Raw genomic sequence first — 17007 nt, forward strand, 5'->3', positions numbered from 1 at the left:
TATATAATATATATTATATATATAAGAAAACACAAAAGGTTAAATAAAAAGAGTCACACAGAGCAGCAGACATGTAAAAACACAATTCAATAACCCTGCGCTACAACTTAAAAACTGTGGAGGTTTAAGTCCTTGTTAGAAGGAAAAATTTGCCTATTTTTCTGTTTATTTTTTGTTGGATTTTAGTTGTAAATCATGTTTAAAACATTTGTTACTGCTATGCTAATACCAGCTGTTAAATTCTCTGAGTGAATTGCCATCTTGACTATAAAATAGGGTTCTGGGGAAAGAAGAGACCCAAGCATGGTGACCGTTTCTAGCAAGAAACAAATAATTTTTTTGCTCTTGAAAAAAACCGAACCAGAAAACAACAGTAAGGGAATAAGTGTTGAAATCCATTGGGGGAAAAAAAAGTTCGGCCCTCAGTCCCAGTAACTGGTCTTCTTTGGCACTTGAGAACGATCACAAGTAGTTTGCCTTTTTATTCATATAGAACAAAATTTACAAAGTCATTCATACAATTTTCTTTTTTGTTTTGTTTTTTACTGACTTTGAAAATTGGGAATATTCAAAATACACTTTTACCCCACTTCATTCTTTCATTATTTACAGGTATGTACAGGAAAAATGTAAGAGTTTGTTTTGTGTTTTTTTGTTTGTTTGTTTGTTTGTTTTAAATTTTGTATTAAAAAGCTCTGCTGGTTGTTTTACTGTTTGTTTTCGTCATATGGACGTTCCATGCGAGGGCTCCATTGCTTCTGGAATGACTCCCCCCGGCACAGACTGAAATGACATTGGGATCGGGGTTTTCACAGGACTCTGACGAAATAGTCCTCCATTTGGCGACCTGTGTTTACACTGTATGGAGGGCATGGTGGCCGAGCTGCTCAGGGGCAGTGGCAGGTTGCTGCCGGAGGCAGCTGTGAGTGTCCTGCTGGCACCATGAGTTGTCTGTTCTGGTAAAAAGGTGGTGACAGAAAGTTGTGTGTTCTGGTATTCGCGTACCGGCTCCAGGGTCTGAGCTGGCTGCATGCCACCGATCTCCAAGGCTGAGATTTCAATGGACGCTGGAGAGATTTGCTTGTGGGCTATGTCTTCATCAATTAAACTGTTCATGCGTCTATGGACCTGCTCCAGGTTTACTTCTTTGTCCTAGTGAGGAAGAAAACCAGAATAATCAGTCCAAACACAATCTCCAACCCCGCCCGGCCCCCCCTCCACTTCCTCTGTGTGACCAGAGTTGCTGTTCGCTCATTACATCGTTTCGATTTCATCTGTGCCTAGGCAAAACCTCAAGCTCTGCCCAGCATCTCCAGCTGAGAAACACATGCTGAAGAAAATACCAACTTAATCTCAGCTGGTGTTGTCAATCCCATCCTCCTTGGAGGTAAACCAATGGCTCTGGTTCAGCTAACAGGAGCTGGCACCAGGGACCAGCACACCCCACAAGCCCTTAGCTCACCTTGCACAAGCCCAGAAAAAAAAAAAAAAGCATATGGCAGGCAAACAAGTGAGGTGGGACTCCAAATTCCAGCAAGTAGCTCTCCATCTTATAACCACAAGACAGCTCACCATTGTTTTATCTAGCTGCAGTGCATTTTCTAAGGAATATGCTGGTAAAACACTGTGCACAGCCTGGCTGACTCCAGGGTAGTTGCTTCAGGTGCCAAAATATACTGGTCTGGGACTGTGGTGGTGAAGAACTCTTCCCTTCCCAGCAGGGAATTGTACCTATTTGGCACAGACCATAGACCTACTGGAACAGCACCAAGACAGACCTACTCTGGGAGCACTGGGGAGGGGACCACTCATTTGTGTTTTGAACAGTTGTGTGACCAACTATAAACTGTCTGTCAGCTGGTAAAGTCTCTCTGTGGTCAGAGCTTGAGGAAGTAATGCTGGTCTTTAGAAATTGTGTCACCATCTTCTGCAATGCATTACCTAAGCTCCCAAAGCGGTCTCTTCAAAGGACTTTGGGGACCACTTACTCAACAGGTTTTAGCTTCCATGAGGAAATATGGCAAAAGAAGTTGTCCTTAAAACCTGAAGCAGCAAAGACATACAATGGGCTGTTTATCACCTCAGCACAGCATTCAGGATACTCAAATTGGAAAGCAACAAAACTGGCAAGATAAAGTCAACCACCTGGGATGCTGTATGACTGAATTTTAATAGCTAGCATCGTATTGCCAATAAAAAGGTATTATATCATATAATTTCTCTATATTTCAGAAAGCACAGATATGATCTGCAGTTGTAGTTACTTGATGCAATTGTAACATACAGCAGACTAGCAGCAAGGCATCTATAAAAACCCAACAATCCTGGAACTGGAGAAATTACACTGTAACTATACTAGGCAACCATCAAGATTCCAGCCTAAGAAGTAGGACTACCTGAACCTTTTGTTTTCCAGTAATCCCTGATTGCACACAGATCAATGTGTGCTTAAAGTTTGGTTAAACCCAACACCAGCAGTTTTCCAGATGCTCTGATTTGAGCCAAAAACTAGGCTCTGGAGCAGATAAGCATAAGGCGTCACTGTCACGTACTCTTCATGGTTTTTTGCCACTAGCGTTCAGGTGGAGAACAGAGAATTACAATATTATTCCAGCTGTTACAACTTTGCTTTCACCTTTAAACTGACAAGTCAGTTCCAAAGCCCTTGATTCCAGTCGATGTCAACTACAGATTTGATTCTAACCTTGTGATTTAACACCATTTCTACATTACTCAAGAACCGTTGGGTTTGCTGATCTCTGCGTGGATTTGGAAATGAATTAGTGTTACACGATGATGAACCCAAACCTGTGTCCTTAGCTTAGGCTAAATCCATATTGATTTCAGCTGGAGTACAATTGTTCAACAATTACAAGGCTGAGCTGCACATTGCACCTTCTTTGCTAATCAGCAGAAAATGAATTCCTATCTAATTTACATCACAAATCCACCAAAATCCCAGTGGAGCTCCCAGAAACCTGAAGGATATCTTCTTCCTCACCAAAGAAACAATTTTTTAAAAAATACCGCTTTTTCAGCCAAATCCTCTAATCAGATAATCTTGAGTTAGAGAAAACCAATGGACAATAAATAATAAAAATTAAAAAAATTGTCAGAAAGGGACTGCACAATACTCGGATAACCCCTGCAGCTGCATTAAGTTCTCCTTGACAACAGCTGCCATACCTGACCTGTCAGTCTCTTCATTCAACAAGTTACACAATGCACCAAGCTGACAATAACACAGACTCTTTAATAAACTCAGTAGCTAGGTAAATTAAGGATTTGTGTTACAATGGCCAGAGGATTACATGGATTTAGTTCATAATTATATTTATTTCTATTTCCTGAAGTAAAATTGTGCACTGGGGGCAAGTGTGAGAAGTGTTCCTATCCCCATTTGGGAGTAAGGGCTCGACCTCTGTGGGTGAGTTCTTTTAGTGCAGCTGCCCAGCTGTATACTGTTGTGTTTTCCTCAGCTGCCTGCCAATGAAAGCTTGATGCAAAGTTCTGCTTATCCACAAACTTCACTACCACCAGTATGATGACAGCTGTGTCTCAGGAAGCTACCTCCTAGAAGCCCATTACATAATGCTTCTTTAGGTACCCCTATTTCTTGTCTCAAAAATGCTGCCAGCTTTGATTTAGACTCCTAAGTCGCCATTCTACTTATCTGAGACCCATATTCTTGCTAAGCCCTTAGTCCAAAATAAGAAAATAGCAGAGAACTCAGGTTAGAACTGAACAAATACTAGATCAAATTTTCCTAGATAAGACTTTGGAGGAATGTTCATGACTCATTTGCATTTTTCTGAGCTGTCAAATATTAATGCCTTCTTCAGATCATTTCAAGTGAAAATAGAATTTTATTTTTATTTGTATTTTTGATTGCAAGCACATCCTCAGTGCATTCCATCCTGCTTTGCTACAGGAACGAGTATAATGTGACTGGGATAACCAGCTAAGACAGAGGGAAAAAGGTAGAGTTTCAATATTTGCAACATGAAGCCATTAACTGTTTGCAGAGGGAAAATACATTTGTGAACGAAGTGTGCTCTTCATTTGGAGAATCTGTTCACAAAAGGTCATAAAATTCAAAGGATTAATTAATCCTGGTTACATATTTAGCTTGGCTCTTTTAAGATGTAAACATAAAGAGCCATATATGCTCTTAACAGACATCTCCCAGTCCAGACCAGAGAGGTTATTATGGACCATGTCATCTGGAATATTTCCCCCCGCTGGCCTAACAGGATTGCCCTATTTTCTTCTACTGTCCACAGTCCAGCCCTGGGACAACATTCCTCAGAAAACGATGGATTTGCAGTTACTTACGTTTCACAACATAAACTTATGTTTCACTGTGCTAAGGTTTTCAGTATCACAAAAAAGAGAAACATCATTCCTGCACACAGACATCACATTTTATCTACAGCAGAACACTTTATGAAGTCAGTATAGAAGTAAATGCTTGTGATTTTTTTAAGAGGTAGGGGGTGGGGATTTCATTTGCCTAATTGTAGCCCTTTCTTCAGCATTAAGGACAACTTTCTGGCTTTATTAAGATCAGAGAAAACTTCTTAAAGGCTTCCAAGAGCCCAGAAGTTCACATTATTCCTTCTTTTTTGTTGTTAAAATAAAATGTTGGTAAAGGTTAAGGAAAACAACTTTGTCTCTGAGGAATAATAAAAACACATTTTTAAAGGTTCTTCCCTTTGTCTTATTAGATGAAGAGCAGGTAAATAACTAAATGTCAACTTTCGTATGAGACAATCTTAATGCTGAATAAATGATTTTACAAATGTTTTTTTAAAAAGAACCAAAACCCTAAAATAAAAATTAGAAACCCTTGAAAAGTTCAGTTTGTCATTACACAGTAGAAGACTGCCTTGAATCCCAAGATTTCCAGAACTGAAGGTTTTGGGATAGCATTCTTTGACAACCCAAGGCTTCAGAATTTGTTTATTCTGTAAACCTCATCTTTCTTTTCCTTTATTGTTCTCCTGGAAAATCCAGTAACAAAGCATGTTACTGAAAAGTAACAAAGTAAATGGAAAAAAAGGTTAAATGGTAATAAAGCCAAAAAACCAAATCTTGTAAGTTATGATGTTTTGCTCCCTTGTCAGCTCAGTGTTCTCCTTTATTTTTAGTTCTATAATTCTCATTAAATATGAGCCATGTTATAATTTTTAAGAATGTAGTTAGGTTGCTTTTTTTTTTCTTTTCATTTCTTGAGGCTTTGTCACCTTAATTGTGAAATGGTAATGTAGCATTGCAAAAGATTTTCAAGCTTCCTGATGCTGTAACTGTTCTCTATTTTTGCATTTCTCCATGACAAAATTAATGAATTAAAATTAATAAATTACTATAAATTAATAAATTGAGGCTTGGAGCTAGGGAATGGCAGAGGCACCAGACCTGGCAGCTGGATGGCAAAAACGGGAGACATGGTGAAGGCTGGCATGATGGCTTTCCAGCACAGAGACTTCCCTTACCCAAAGAAGGCCCCTTGGTGAAGCCTCACTGCTTCTCTCCACAAAGGTTTCTGGCTTCAGCTCCACTTAGCTCCAGATAGGGCTCTTCAAGAGCTGAATGAATGAGCTCCAAACTTAATATTTCAGTGTCTGAGACAGACACATTAATAAAGGTTTCTTCTCTTTCTTTTTTGTCCTTAATATGCAAAACTTGGTTAATATTATAAACATGTCACATATCAGACGTTCCATGCCAATTCAACTTCACTTTTCGTATATAGCTACACTGGAAATGTGTATGCTTGTGTTGGCAGAAGGAGCTCAAATATTTTTTCCTTTGATACCTTCATAATTCTATTTTCAATATTAATGTTGTACTCCAGATAGATCAGTTGAAGAAATTAATCAGTCAAGGGAAGAAAAAATATCATGTATAATGAAAATTAATTATAAACACAGGCTTATCCTGCTTACGGAAAACAGCTAACCAAACATTGCTGCTGGTCAGGAAATTACCTCATTCATAAATACCAATTTAAATGTTATTCTTCCCCAATGAGTTTGAGTTCTGAAAGGGTAAATGAAGGGTGCGTTTCTGATACATCCCAAGCACTTGATCATGAGCGACAGGTTCAACGGCCTATGACAGACAGCAGCAGAACACAGTGGAAACTGTTGGTGTGGATTTGAAGGATGCTCACCAGAATTATCTGGGAATGATTAACCCTGCATGACTGCACCTGCAAGAAGCTATGATTCCCTTTGAGGACTAACCAAGTTTGGCCCTATAATGTGGTGAGAAATTATGGCAAGACATAAATGCAGACAGGATGATTTAGAGAGTAATCAATATATTTTCTAGCTTATCTTCTGTGACTTTTGACAGTGGGCTCTAATAAAAGCATGTGGGCAGTCAGACTGAAAGAATATGACAATACTTGGGAGGTTTGGAGTCAACTAATATCAAATCTGATGACATGATGGATGAGTGTTGGAAATGAGCTATTGGCTATTTTCAAGAAATTGCCTACATCACTCTATACACAATTAATTAAAAGGTAACACTGTTCAGCTGACAGGTTTGCAACAGCTGGGATTTTCCAAAGGGAAGATTTTTGAGAAAAATATTTTTATTAAAGACATTAATGTGGCATCTTGTTCTTACTCATGATTTTTCTGATCTTATCACAAAGTTCAAGTGAAGCCACTTGAAGAAATAAAAATGTTGCAAGCTGATGAAGCAGTTTCAGTACAGCCAAAAAGGGAGACAAATGCCTGAAAAGGAAGGCCGAATATCTGCAGAAATTTGATGCTAAAACTATGCCAAAACTGTGATATGTTGCATCTGCATCCAACACATGGAAATAAAACCACACTAAACTACAGGAGCGGAAAAAGACTGATAATCCTGCCCTAAATATCAAGCACTAAAAAATTCAGAAATGTAGCCAATATGGGCAGACAAGCACATACACCGAGGGACTATCATGAATGCATCGATACCTCCCAGTTAGATGCTGATAACAGTGCCAAGTATTAAAAGCCTGTTAATGCAGTTCTTAATAAGCCTCAGGAGATATGCAGAAAATAACGCTTGAGATCTTTTAAAGTAATATAGTCTTAATCATAAATCATGGCACATTTCAGGTTTGTTTCTTTGCTCCTCTCTTGGGTGACAATATGAAGGATTATCTTTCAGTGACAGAATGAAACCAAGACATAAATGTTAATATTACATTTTCATTCTGTTAAAGACCTATTTTTAAAAAATAAGCCAATTTTATGATTAGGACTGGGGTTCAAAATTTGAGTCAAGCCCCGGCCTCAGACAGACATTTCCTCTTCTGACCTTGAGCAGGTCACAGCCAGTCCCTCTACCATCCATATAAAACACTTCTTAACCCATACACACATGTTAAAAAACACAAGTATCAGTGGTCATGAGGCACAGATGATGGAAAACACCCATGTACCCAGGTAGGCAGAAAGGAGGTCTCTGAGGCACTTCAAAGCACAGACCAAAATACTGCATAACTGAAAAAACAAAGCAGAGAAATAAAACCGAAACAGCAATGTTTCCATGCTCAGGTATCCACAGGCTATTACCTTCTCAGCTCAGTGTCAAAACCTATAGCTCCATCCAGCTACCAGCTTCTGTCCGTGGGGTTTCAGACATCATGGACTCAAAACATGTAGCTTGTTAGGGGGAAATGAAGAAGCAGCGCCTCTGCATATGTACATTTGTTTAAGATTTTTTTGAAATTCTGTATTCACGTAGGGTCATAATCATCACTTTCAGCTGCAGCTACTGCATCTGTAAAGCTGTAATTTCAATTTATTCCAGGAGGCTCTGACAGAATGACAAAACCAGGCATAATTGGCTTGCTTGGGAAGAAAAAGCAGTGATGGTATATGTAATAGATGTGCTGCAAAACAATGACAACATAGTATGGTGCTATATTAATACAAATAATCCCTTTTTAATATGACTCATTTTGTCACACTCATTATTCTAGAGATTCTGCAGTTGACAATGCAGTGGAACGCAGGCAGACATGTAAACAGATGCAGTGATGATATATGTTTGCTGTCATTAATTTAACACAGGCCACTGATCTAGTCAAATAGCACTTAATGTTACATAAAATTTGCTGAGTGGTTTCTGAGCGTACTCTGCTAGATGCTGGTTTGAGCGCAACAGTACCTTATTAGAAATCAGTACAGATGCACCTCTAGAGTCTGCTTGAAAAACTACTTTTATAAATAGGTCTAACTCTACAATCAAGCTTCTGCTCTAATAAGTGGAAACTATACTGTGTATTTTAAATTGGAAATTAACTCAGATATCATTGATAAAACAGCTGTTAGAAGAATGCATTGAGACTGACATCAGTTGAGGTCCAGTAGACTGTTATCCAACTGCAAGAATAAAAGAAATAAAAGGTTTGCAATATATTAATTTCATTCAGTGTGTAATCATCTTAAAAGAAACAAAACTTCATAAAAAATTACAGTCATCCTGTTCACTAGGAGGGGCTCTGCTTCAACCAGAGAGCACAAATTCCTTTATGAAGAGACAGTAATATTCTTTTCCTTTCTAAGTAAACTTGAAAAAAAAGTGAAAAATTACAGAATACTGCAAAGATTATGTTAACGTGATAGAAAATTGTTTCAAATACATTGCCAGAGTTTATTCCCACCTACCCACAGAGAAAAAATACTTGTAATTGGTGAAAGTAAGAAACTATTAGCACAACGCTAGAGACCAATCAACACTGACTTGCTACAGAACTGCTACAAGTAGCAAGGACCTACATGAAGAAGTCCATGTCTTCTCACGCACACATTTCCCCCCTTAACCACGTTGGATTTATCTATCCTGAAATCACATGTAGCCAGGGTTCTAATTCTGATGGCTGTGACTGTCCCACAGTCTGTGCCTGTGAGACTTGTCCAGGAACGCACGGTACAATAAGCTCCCCTACAGGCCACTGAACCTGATGACACACACCAATTTAAAGCAGCTAAACATCTGTCTTTATTTTTTCCTCTTCAACTGCATCTGCACGCTATGGCGCTGTTTGAATAAATATGCAGGACACAGTACCAATGGGACAAGCATCGCACATTAGGTGACAACAGGTAGCCCCACAGTCTCTTGCAGGGATCTGCTCCCACGTTCATCACAGTCTATGAACTAAGTGCAATCACAGAGAAACACTGGCTAGTCCTCACAAACAGCAGCAGACTCAAACCCGCAAGGTAAGAGGCTGTGATAGCATCCTAATTTCTTACTCAACAAGAAAGGGGACATTCAGCCTCATGCTGAGATATTCAAGCTTTAAAATACTTATCACTTGGTTCACAAGCATTAGAAGGTGGTGGTAACTCAGCTACAAAAAAAAAAACGCCAAAAACAAACAGGATAGTAAGAGAATGCAAAGAAACATTTGTTAACACAAGCAGCAAAATGCAGTACTGAATGAGTGCTGGTTGATGAGCATGCAAATGTCTCTGCAAAGGAGCTCTTTCAGGAGAAAGGAGAACTTCCATGTGGAGAAACCTTTACTGTGCACACACCACATATATAGTAGTTACAGGCATTTCCAACAACATGAAGGTTAAGTTCAAGGGGAGTTCCAGGAAGAGGTAAAGATGAGGAGAAAACTAGCATGTATTCATCTGTGCAAGCATTTTCAACAACAAACCAATTATCTGTGTGTTTATTATAAATTCTCACCATGCTTCTGAGGACCAACCTCACATCATTGGCCATCTCCAGATAGAAAGGGAAAGGAAGACATGGGGAGAAAAAAAAGGATCAAGATAGTGAGGCTAATAATGTAATTAATATTTCACTCTTTTCAGCAAACATGTACCTACTAACTCCTATACTTCTGATTTGAAATTGCAAACTCTAGCCATTGAGAACAAAGAGGATGGCCCTGAAGAAGGTGGTGTTTTCAGAATTCAACTACATCTAAAATGACCCTGGGAGGTGACAGATTACTCTTTTACGAAGTAGAGATTAAATTCATGAAGGTTCTGTTCAAAAACTCACTAAAAATTAATGGATTCTTTACATTGCTTTACACAGCTTTTAAATACTAAATTATTATCTAGTCCCTAAGGGATGTAATTTTTCACTCTACTGAGCCCAAAGCAGAGGAATGCTACCCTTTAACAGTCTAATTTACTCTACTGGAGCATCAGGCATAACAGATTGCTCTATCATCACCTTTCTTTCACCATTCCAGCCTAGTCAAATCCAAATCTCAAAAGTTCCCATTTTTTCCTATTGTGCCAGGAGCACAAGAGAGAGTTGGCACAGGAAACACAAGGAGTTGCTTATACAGCCTGTTTGCTGTCCAGCGATAGCTGCCTTGAAAGCCTCCCTTCTCCACTCCACAAGCGTGAAAGCTTTAGAAAACTCCTACACCTGACTATTAGCCACAAATGTTTTGATTAAAAACTGAATTTTGAGAAAGCTTCTGCTGTATTTTGGAAACTACCCAAGCTCATACTTCAACATGAGAAAACACATGGCCAGACAAATCATTAAAATAGCTCAGCATAATAATTGTCTGGCCATCAGTTTCCCAAAAGAGAACTTCCGGATATTGAATACTTCTGAATAATATGTGTTACACTGAGTATATCCAAGTAGGTCTTTTCTATGTATGTGCTTTCAAATATGGTTCTGAACTTACGGAAAATCATAACCAACGATAAAGTTTTTAAAAAAATAAAAAATATATTTCCCACAATATGAGTACCTTTGATTCTTTTGCTATATTCTTTGACTACTTTGCTAATATTGAGCAGCAGTTATTTCAGATATTGTAAAATGATTTAAAATCAATAGATAAATAGATTTATAAATTGCTTTTTAATATTCTTGTACAGTAAATTCAATCTTCAGCAAATCACTTCAATGCATACGTAACTAACAGTTAATGCTTTTTACACGTTGGTTTCAAAGGAACTCAAGTTTGACCTTACACTATTAAAATGAATGGAAGTGTTCTGGTGATCCAGGTGAGATTAGGATCAAAGTCTTATTTAATTTTACACACATGTTTAAATGCCTAGTTGGATTAAGGCCTAAGGCACTTCATAAACCACAAAAATGTAAAAAAAAAAAAAAAAAAAAGAAAACAGTCACATTTTGTGTGTTTTATTTTAAAATTTTACTGATTTTCTTATTACTGAACATTCAACACCCCTTCAAAAAATCAATTTTAAAATACCACTGTAGGCTGAGATAAAATATACAAACATTAGCTCCATAGACATTGTGTGAAGAATCTAAAAGAATCTGACACATTAAGGCTCCAATTCAGTAAAATGCAAAAGCTCACGCCAAGCACGTGTACCTACTGAAGTTCTCTGCAATGGGTCATATAATACTATTTAATCAAGTACTTAATTCATTACCAAACTGGAACTTTAAACAGGTTTCTTCTTTCTGGCTTCCCTGCATGGCGAAATTCATTTTTTAAGCTTATTTCTCTTCAATTATTCCCTCTCCCCTGCAAGGTTCATGCAGAGTAAATCCAGATTACGTCCCCAAGAGTCTCCCTAGCAGTGTTTCCTTATATGACTGAGAGAAAAATTAAACCAAACACAAAAATTCCTTCCTTGCAGCTAGGGAAATATGCTGGAACCAAACTTGCATGATTCAATACTGCTTTGTGGGGATGACATGTCACTTTTAAATCCATTACAGCCTTGACCTAAATTTATGGTGATCGATAGCAAGAGTTGACTGATTTCACTGGATTCTCGATGAGCATGCTGTCTGTGACCAGGTATTACAGAATATCTGCTTCACTGTTAGGGATCTCTAAGGAGATAATCTTGTTTCTTCACTCATGTAAAAAAGCCAACACTGAATTAGTTAAGATCAGTTTCTGTACAAGGTAATTTGTATATTATATCCTTTTTAAAAAACCTGATTCTTCCAGCATATACTTCATCATCAAAAAACACTAAACTTTGCATTCTGGGATGACTGATTCCTAACACCGCCTTGCTTATTTAAAAATGCTACATAAATGAAGTTTATCAGCTTATTATATTCAAAGCTAGTTTGAAGCTGAATATCTAGATGGCATTAAAATGCATTATTTTGCCAGTTTTTGCATTATTTATTTTCCCCAAAAAACTTTATTTATTCTTAGAAAAGTAGAATACAATACAGTGGTACAAACAAATGATCATTTATACGCAACTGAGCAAAAAATGTACAAAGATTTCAGACATGTCATAAAAATACAGAAAAAAATAATTTAAAATAAAAACAAGATAAAATATAGAGGACATGCAATGAAGGGAAAATAAAACATCAGTTTCATGATCTCGTGTTTCCTTTCACTCTCAAAAGGAATATCCTGGGGGAAATCAAATTATCAGATAAAAAGATAACACCACAAAGGAGAAAAGGCAAATGAAGTGACAAAGAAGACAAGGAAAGTGAAAATAATGGTGAAAGCATAAGACTCTTTAATAATCAAAAACAACACTGCTGACACCACGCTGAAGTTATGGAAGCCTCAATTGCCATGGAATAATATCTGGTTGGAGGAATTGAAGTGAATACAGTGCAAACCACAATTCTTATCAGTAACAAATTTTGATCCATTGGACTCATATCTGCTAACTCACATTTGCACTTCTAAGTTACACTGGGATTCATAGTCTTCTCACGCCAGAGAAGAGTCCTAGTGGGTAACTTTCGTGACTGCTAAAGTTGGAAATATGGATTTTTGAGGTAGGCTGGAATTTGCATATCATTAAACATGGAAACAGGGAAACTTAAGGCAGATCATACAAGGCTGCCCTGGCCTGAGATACAGGTTTTCTTTCTTTCATCCTGTAAAATGCCAAGGTATTTGTGATAATTTTTTGAGTAATTTTGCTACCTCCCACTATTTTATAGAGCTAGAAAGTATTTCAGAGTCTAGATATTTTGAGATTCAGTAACATTTAAAGCATTATTAAGCTGGCAATACCAGGAAATGGGAATCATAAGATGCTGTTACTAGTACACAAGTCTGTTCCCACTCTGGACAGTACCTGAATTGTTGCCCCCTTTTAATCACTTAAAAAGTGAGAACAGAAAAGTGAAGAGAGTCTGTTGAATAAAATTATTTTGCGAGACCACGAGAAAGTTAAGAAACAGCAAACTAAGCTGTGAAGACTGTGATTGTTAATGCATTATAAATTTGACAGAAGTTATGAGGCAATGACCAGTAGCAACTCAAGAAGTGGAAAATTATGCTATTCCTTAACCAGCAAAAAAACCAAAATCCTCACACACTACAAAATCACAAACACACTAGGTACAGTTTCTGAAACACTCATATTAGCAGAAGCACAGTCTGTATTTGGATAAAATACATTTCTGATTTATAATATATATTATCTGAGCTAAGCAAGAATCTAACCAAGAATTTCTTGAGATCATTCTAACATTGTCTTTCAAGAGCTATATTAACAATATGTGAATCAATATCACCTTTTATGGAAGATGCAGCAAGTATCAGTTCCCAGCAAAAAAATCATCCTGTATAAGTTACGAATTTTCTTTGATGTGGGGTTGCCTGTTAATTTGCTTTTAGTGAATACACCTTGTGCACAGTGAAAAACAGGGGAATTCAACTCTCTTCACATGAATAATAGGGTATTTTATCTTTGCTTCTAAGTTTTCATTGTTTTGATGTATACTATGTGGACGAACTAGGAGTGCTCTCTTAATAGTTCTGAAGAGATCTCAGAAGTAATCTTCAAGGTACAGGTACAGAGTACATCACAATAAGACATAGCTGATAAAGCACAGAGGATGCTGGGGAGTCTGTTGCAGCAAGCAGCTACACCTGATCATAATGACAATGAAGATTTGAAAACTGTCTTTCAGTGTGTCAAATGGAATAAAAGATACCAACAACCTGATGATGTGGTAAAGCCCTTGTCAGTTAAATGATCCAAATTATATTACATCTTACTGATATCATGAAATAAATGCATAGGACTCATGCTGAGAGATATAGAAACCCAGAGATAACTATTGAAAGCTTGACATTTCTACAGCATGAGGTTTTAATAACTTTATCTGATTGCTCAGTTATTCAAAAGGGACACAGAGTGATTGAACAGAGATTCCAGAATAAATACTAATTTTCATTTTTTATTTTACAACTCTCCAAATTCCTGAAGCTTATCAAAGTCAAAAGATTAGGTATCAGTATTGCAGGCTAAGTAGCAGCTGTGTAAATTCAAGGTTTTAATACATAGAGACAGAAGTACAAGATGGCTAAATTTCACTGTGGGTATAGGATGCTGGATATTAACATTACTTATGAAAGAATGATTACAAATTCTAGAAAATTTGTTTTGAAAAAGATGACCAAATGTAAATTTTCCTGAATTAGAAAATATTAAGGTCATTTAAACAGTACTAGACACCTTTACAACTTTAAGAGATTACAACCTTGAGCCCTAATAGAAGAATGTGGCACTGTGTTGCAGCTATACCTTTTTTCCTGATGTTGGAGCTAATCTTTCTTTCGTTAATCTGATTTAATAAGGATTAAATTAAGAATTAAAAGGTATAACATTAAGATTTTTAAAGCAGAACTTATTAGAAAATTTTTACAAATCTGCTTCAAAAAGAATAAAAATATTTTGTACCAACATCTTGAAAATCAACCCAGCCTTCACTCCTCTAGGCAGAAATTTCACTATTCCTTGTATAATAGAACTGTGAACCAATGGAAATTGTGGTTTTGGGAAAGTAAAGGAAGTCCATCTTTCCTGGAAGTTTACCTTAACGAACTGATTTAATGGGTAAAAACAACACTATTTATTTTAATTAGGTGAGGCAGATTTTCTTCATATGCAAACAAAATAAAAAATATTCCAATTCAAACTAGTGTCCATCTGACATAACTCTTCCTATAAAGTCCCTACAAATGTAGATCAGATTCATGTCAAAGTCCAAGTTACGCTGTCAGGTTTCAAAAGACAGGCTTCCTGTTCTTCTCAATTACATAGTTAACACTACATTTTTCACACTCATTGTAATTAAGAGTTGTGATTTATACAACACAGGCATCCAAGTCCTTGAACACCTCAATGTACTGACTCAAGCTAACCTCCACAAAAGCCAAAGGAATGCAAAGTGGAAAAGAAAACAAACTGGTAAATATCAACACCTTAACGTCAGCTAAAAACATTTCTCCAGTTCTAACGAAGGCTGTGCATGTTCCTACAGTCACAGACTTCACAGACCTTTGACATGCAAAATGACAAGTCTCTAAAAAAATCCCTTTTCTCTCTCTCTCTCTCTCTCCAACAAGCTGCCCAACCTTGCCATAATTCTGCCAGAGCAGTTGTGTGCTCATCTTCCCAACATCTGGTATTTGAATTGGCAACTGTTGGCATGATACAGGCTACAAGTGCGTCAAGCCAAAGAGAGAAAGTTACATAAGGGCTCCGCAAGTTACAACAACTCCTTACTCAATCCTGAATCCACTGCGGTTTTCTGCAATGGATTTATAAAGCTCCTAACAGGGTCAGGGTTGCAGAAGCCAAATGCTGCCTCCTTCTCCTTTGCCTCATGAGGTGACTTCGACTTCTGCATGAGGTGACACCAAAGTCTAATCTTAGGCTGAAAGAAAATCAGCCCCTTCCCTGACCCCCCGCCTCCCCCCCAACCTCTGCACTTCACAGAAGGAAATGCCTGAAGGACAATCCAGTTACCACAATTTTGGGTTTTATCACAACACTCGTGCTTTGCCAACGCCTTCCCAAAAGCAGAAGAAAATCAGCAGCATGACTTAAGTTTGCAGTTGTTACTGAACTAAAGACTTGGCTGGAGTATCAGACGGAGCTAGGAGGCAGATTTTAATGTTCGCTATATGCAAGGCGTGCCATAGCTCTGTTATGATGGCTACTGCTGTAGAAATGCTGTATAACACCATGACAGAAATGAGCTATGCCAAATGCACTCCTCCCGGAAATCAGACCCTGGCCTGGCTGTTGGTCCCCTCAGCAATGCTCAGCCACTGTTCCTCACTCCAGCAGAGGGGTCCCCAAGACTCAGCACTCCCCTCATCCCTGGATTCTGTCCTTTCCAAAGTTTTAAAACTTGGTTCTCCTAAATCCATTGACAATCCTCAACCAATCTTCACAATCTCTTCTGAAACTTGGACTCCTATCTTAATTACAGCAGCCATCAGCAATCCCGCTACAATCCCTCCTCACTAGCAGCACTTAAATAAAATATCTCTGGCCATTGATCTACCAAGAAATATGTGCTACATTTGTCTGTTAATTTAGCTCAGTGGATGTTGTGGCCACTGTGACCTCAACCTGTCACCCTGCAGGGCCAGCAGCCATTACCCGCAGGGGGCTGCTCACTTACCGCCTCTGCCTTACGGGGGTCCCGCCCACCCGCGCCAACCAGAACGTGGGGCGTGCCCCCTTGTAGCAGGCTGGAGGGACACGGCCAGGGGCAGAGGCCTCACCTGTGGCTGTGGGGATGGGCCATCTCGCAGCTCACATTACTGTTTATGTGTTATACCACCCGATCTGTGGAGGGTCTGGGCAGAAAATAATGTTTAGATGGTGCCGACATCATGTCGGTGTCAGGGTTAAGCTGGGGATGCCTGAAGGCCCTGCCCATCTGCCGTGCTGGGTGGCAGTCGACCTTCCTGACAGGTGCTCTGACCTGATACAAATGCTTCTAACCGCCTGCCTTCCAGCTCGCCTTCTTGGGTGTCCCTCATGTTCCACCCGCCTGCCCTACATACTCGCCTTATGCTTTCCTCCTGGATGGCTTGGCCTGTGAGCCCACGTCCCTGTGCCCTCTCCTCAGGAACACGCACTTTCTCGTTCAACCTAAACACCTGCTCGTGCCAGGGCTCCCGCTGGTTCTGCTCGTTCTCTCCCACCAGCACCCACACCACTGACCTGTTCTGAGTCACTGAAACTGCAAAACAGAATGCATGGGGCAACACTAACCGAGAAT

The 17007-nt window shown here is 38.6% G+C and overlaps 1 protein-coding gene across 1 annotated transcript in view; it reads right to left on the bottom strand.

Annotated features, from left to right (window-relative positions):
- Positions 1-723: 723 nt before the first annotated feature.
- LOC104471110 (glutamate receptor ionotropic, delta-1-like) overlaps positions 724-17007 on the bottom strand; it is a gene marked incomplete at its 5' end in the record, with an annotated part of 28488 nt that continues 12204 nt past the window's right edge. Inside the window, one exon of the mRNA XM_010086340.1 lies at positions 724-1152. Within this exon, the coding sequence (XP_010084642.1) occupies positions 724-1152 (429 nt within the window). The remainder of the gene's footprint in view (positions 1153-17007) is intronic.

Source organism: Pterocles gutturalis, unplaced genomic scaffold (genome assembly GCF_000699245.1).
Source record: "Pterocles gutturalis isolate BGI_N339 unplaced genomic scaffold, ASM69924v1 scaffold48831, whole genome shotgun sequence".
Taxonomy (NCBI): Eukaryota; Metazoa; Chordata; class Aves; order Pterocliformes; family Pteroclidae; genus Pterocles; species Pterocles gutturalis.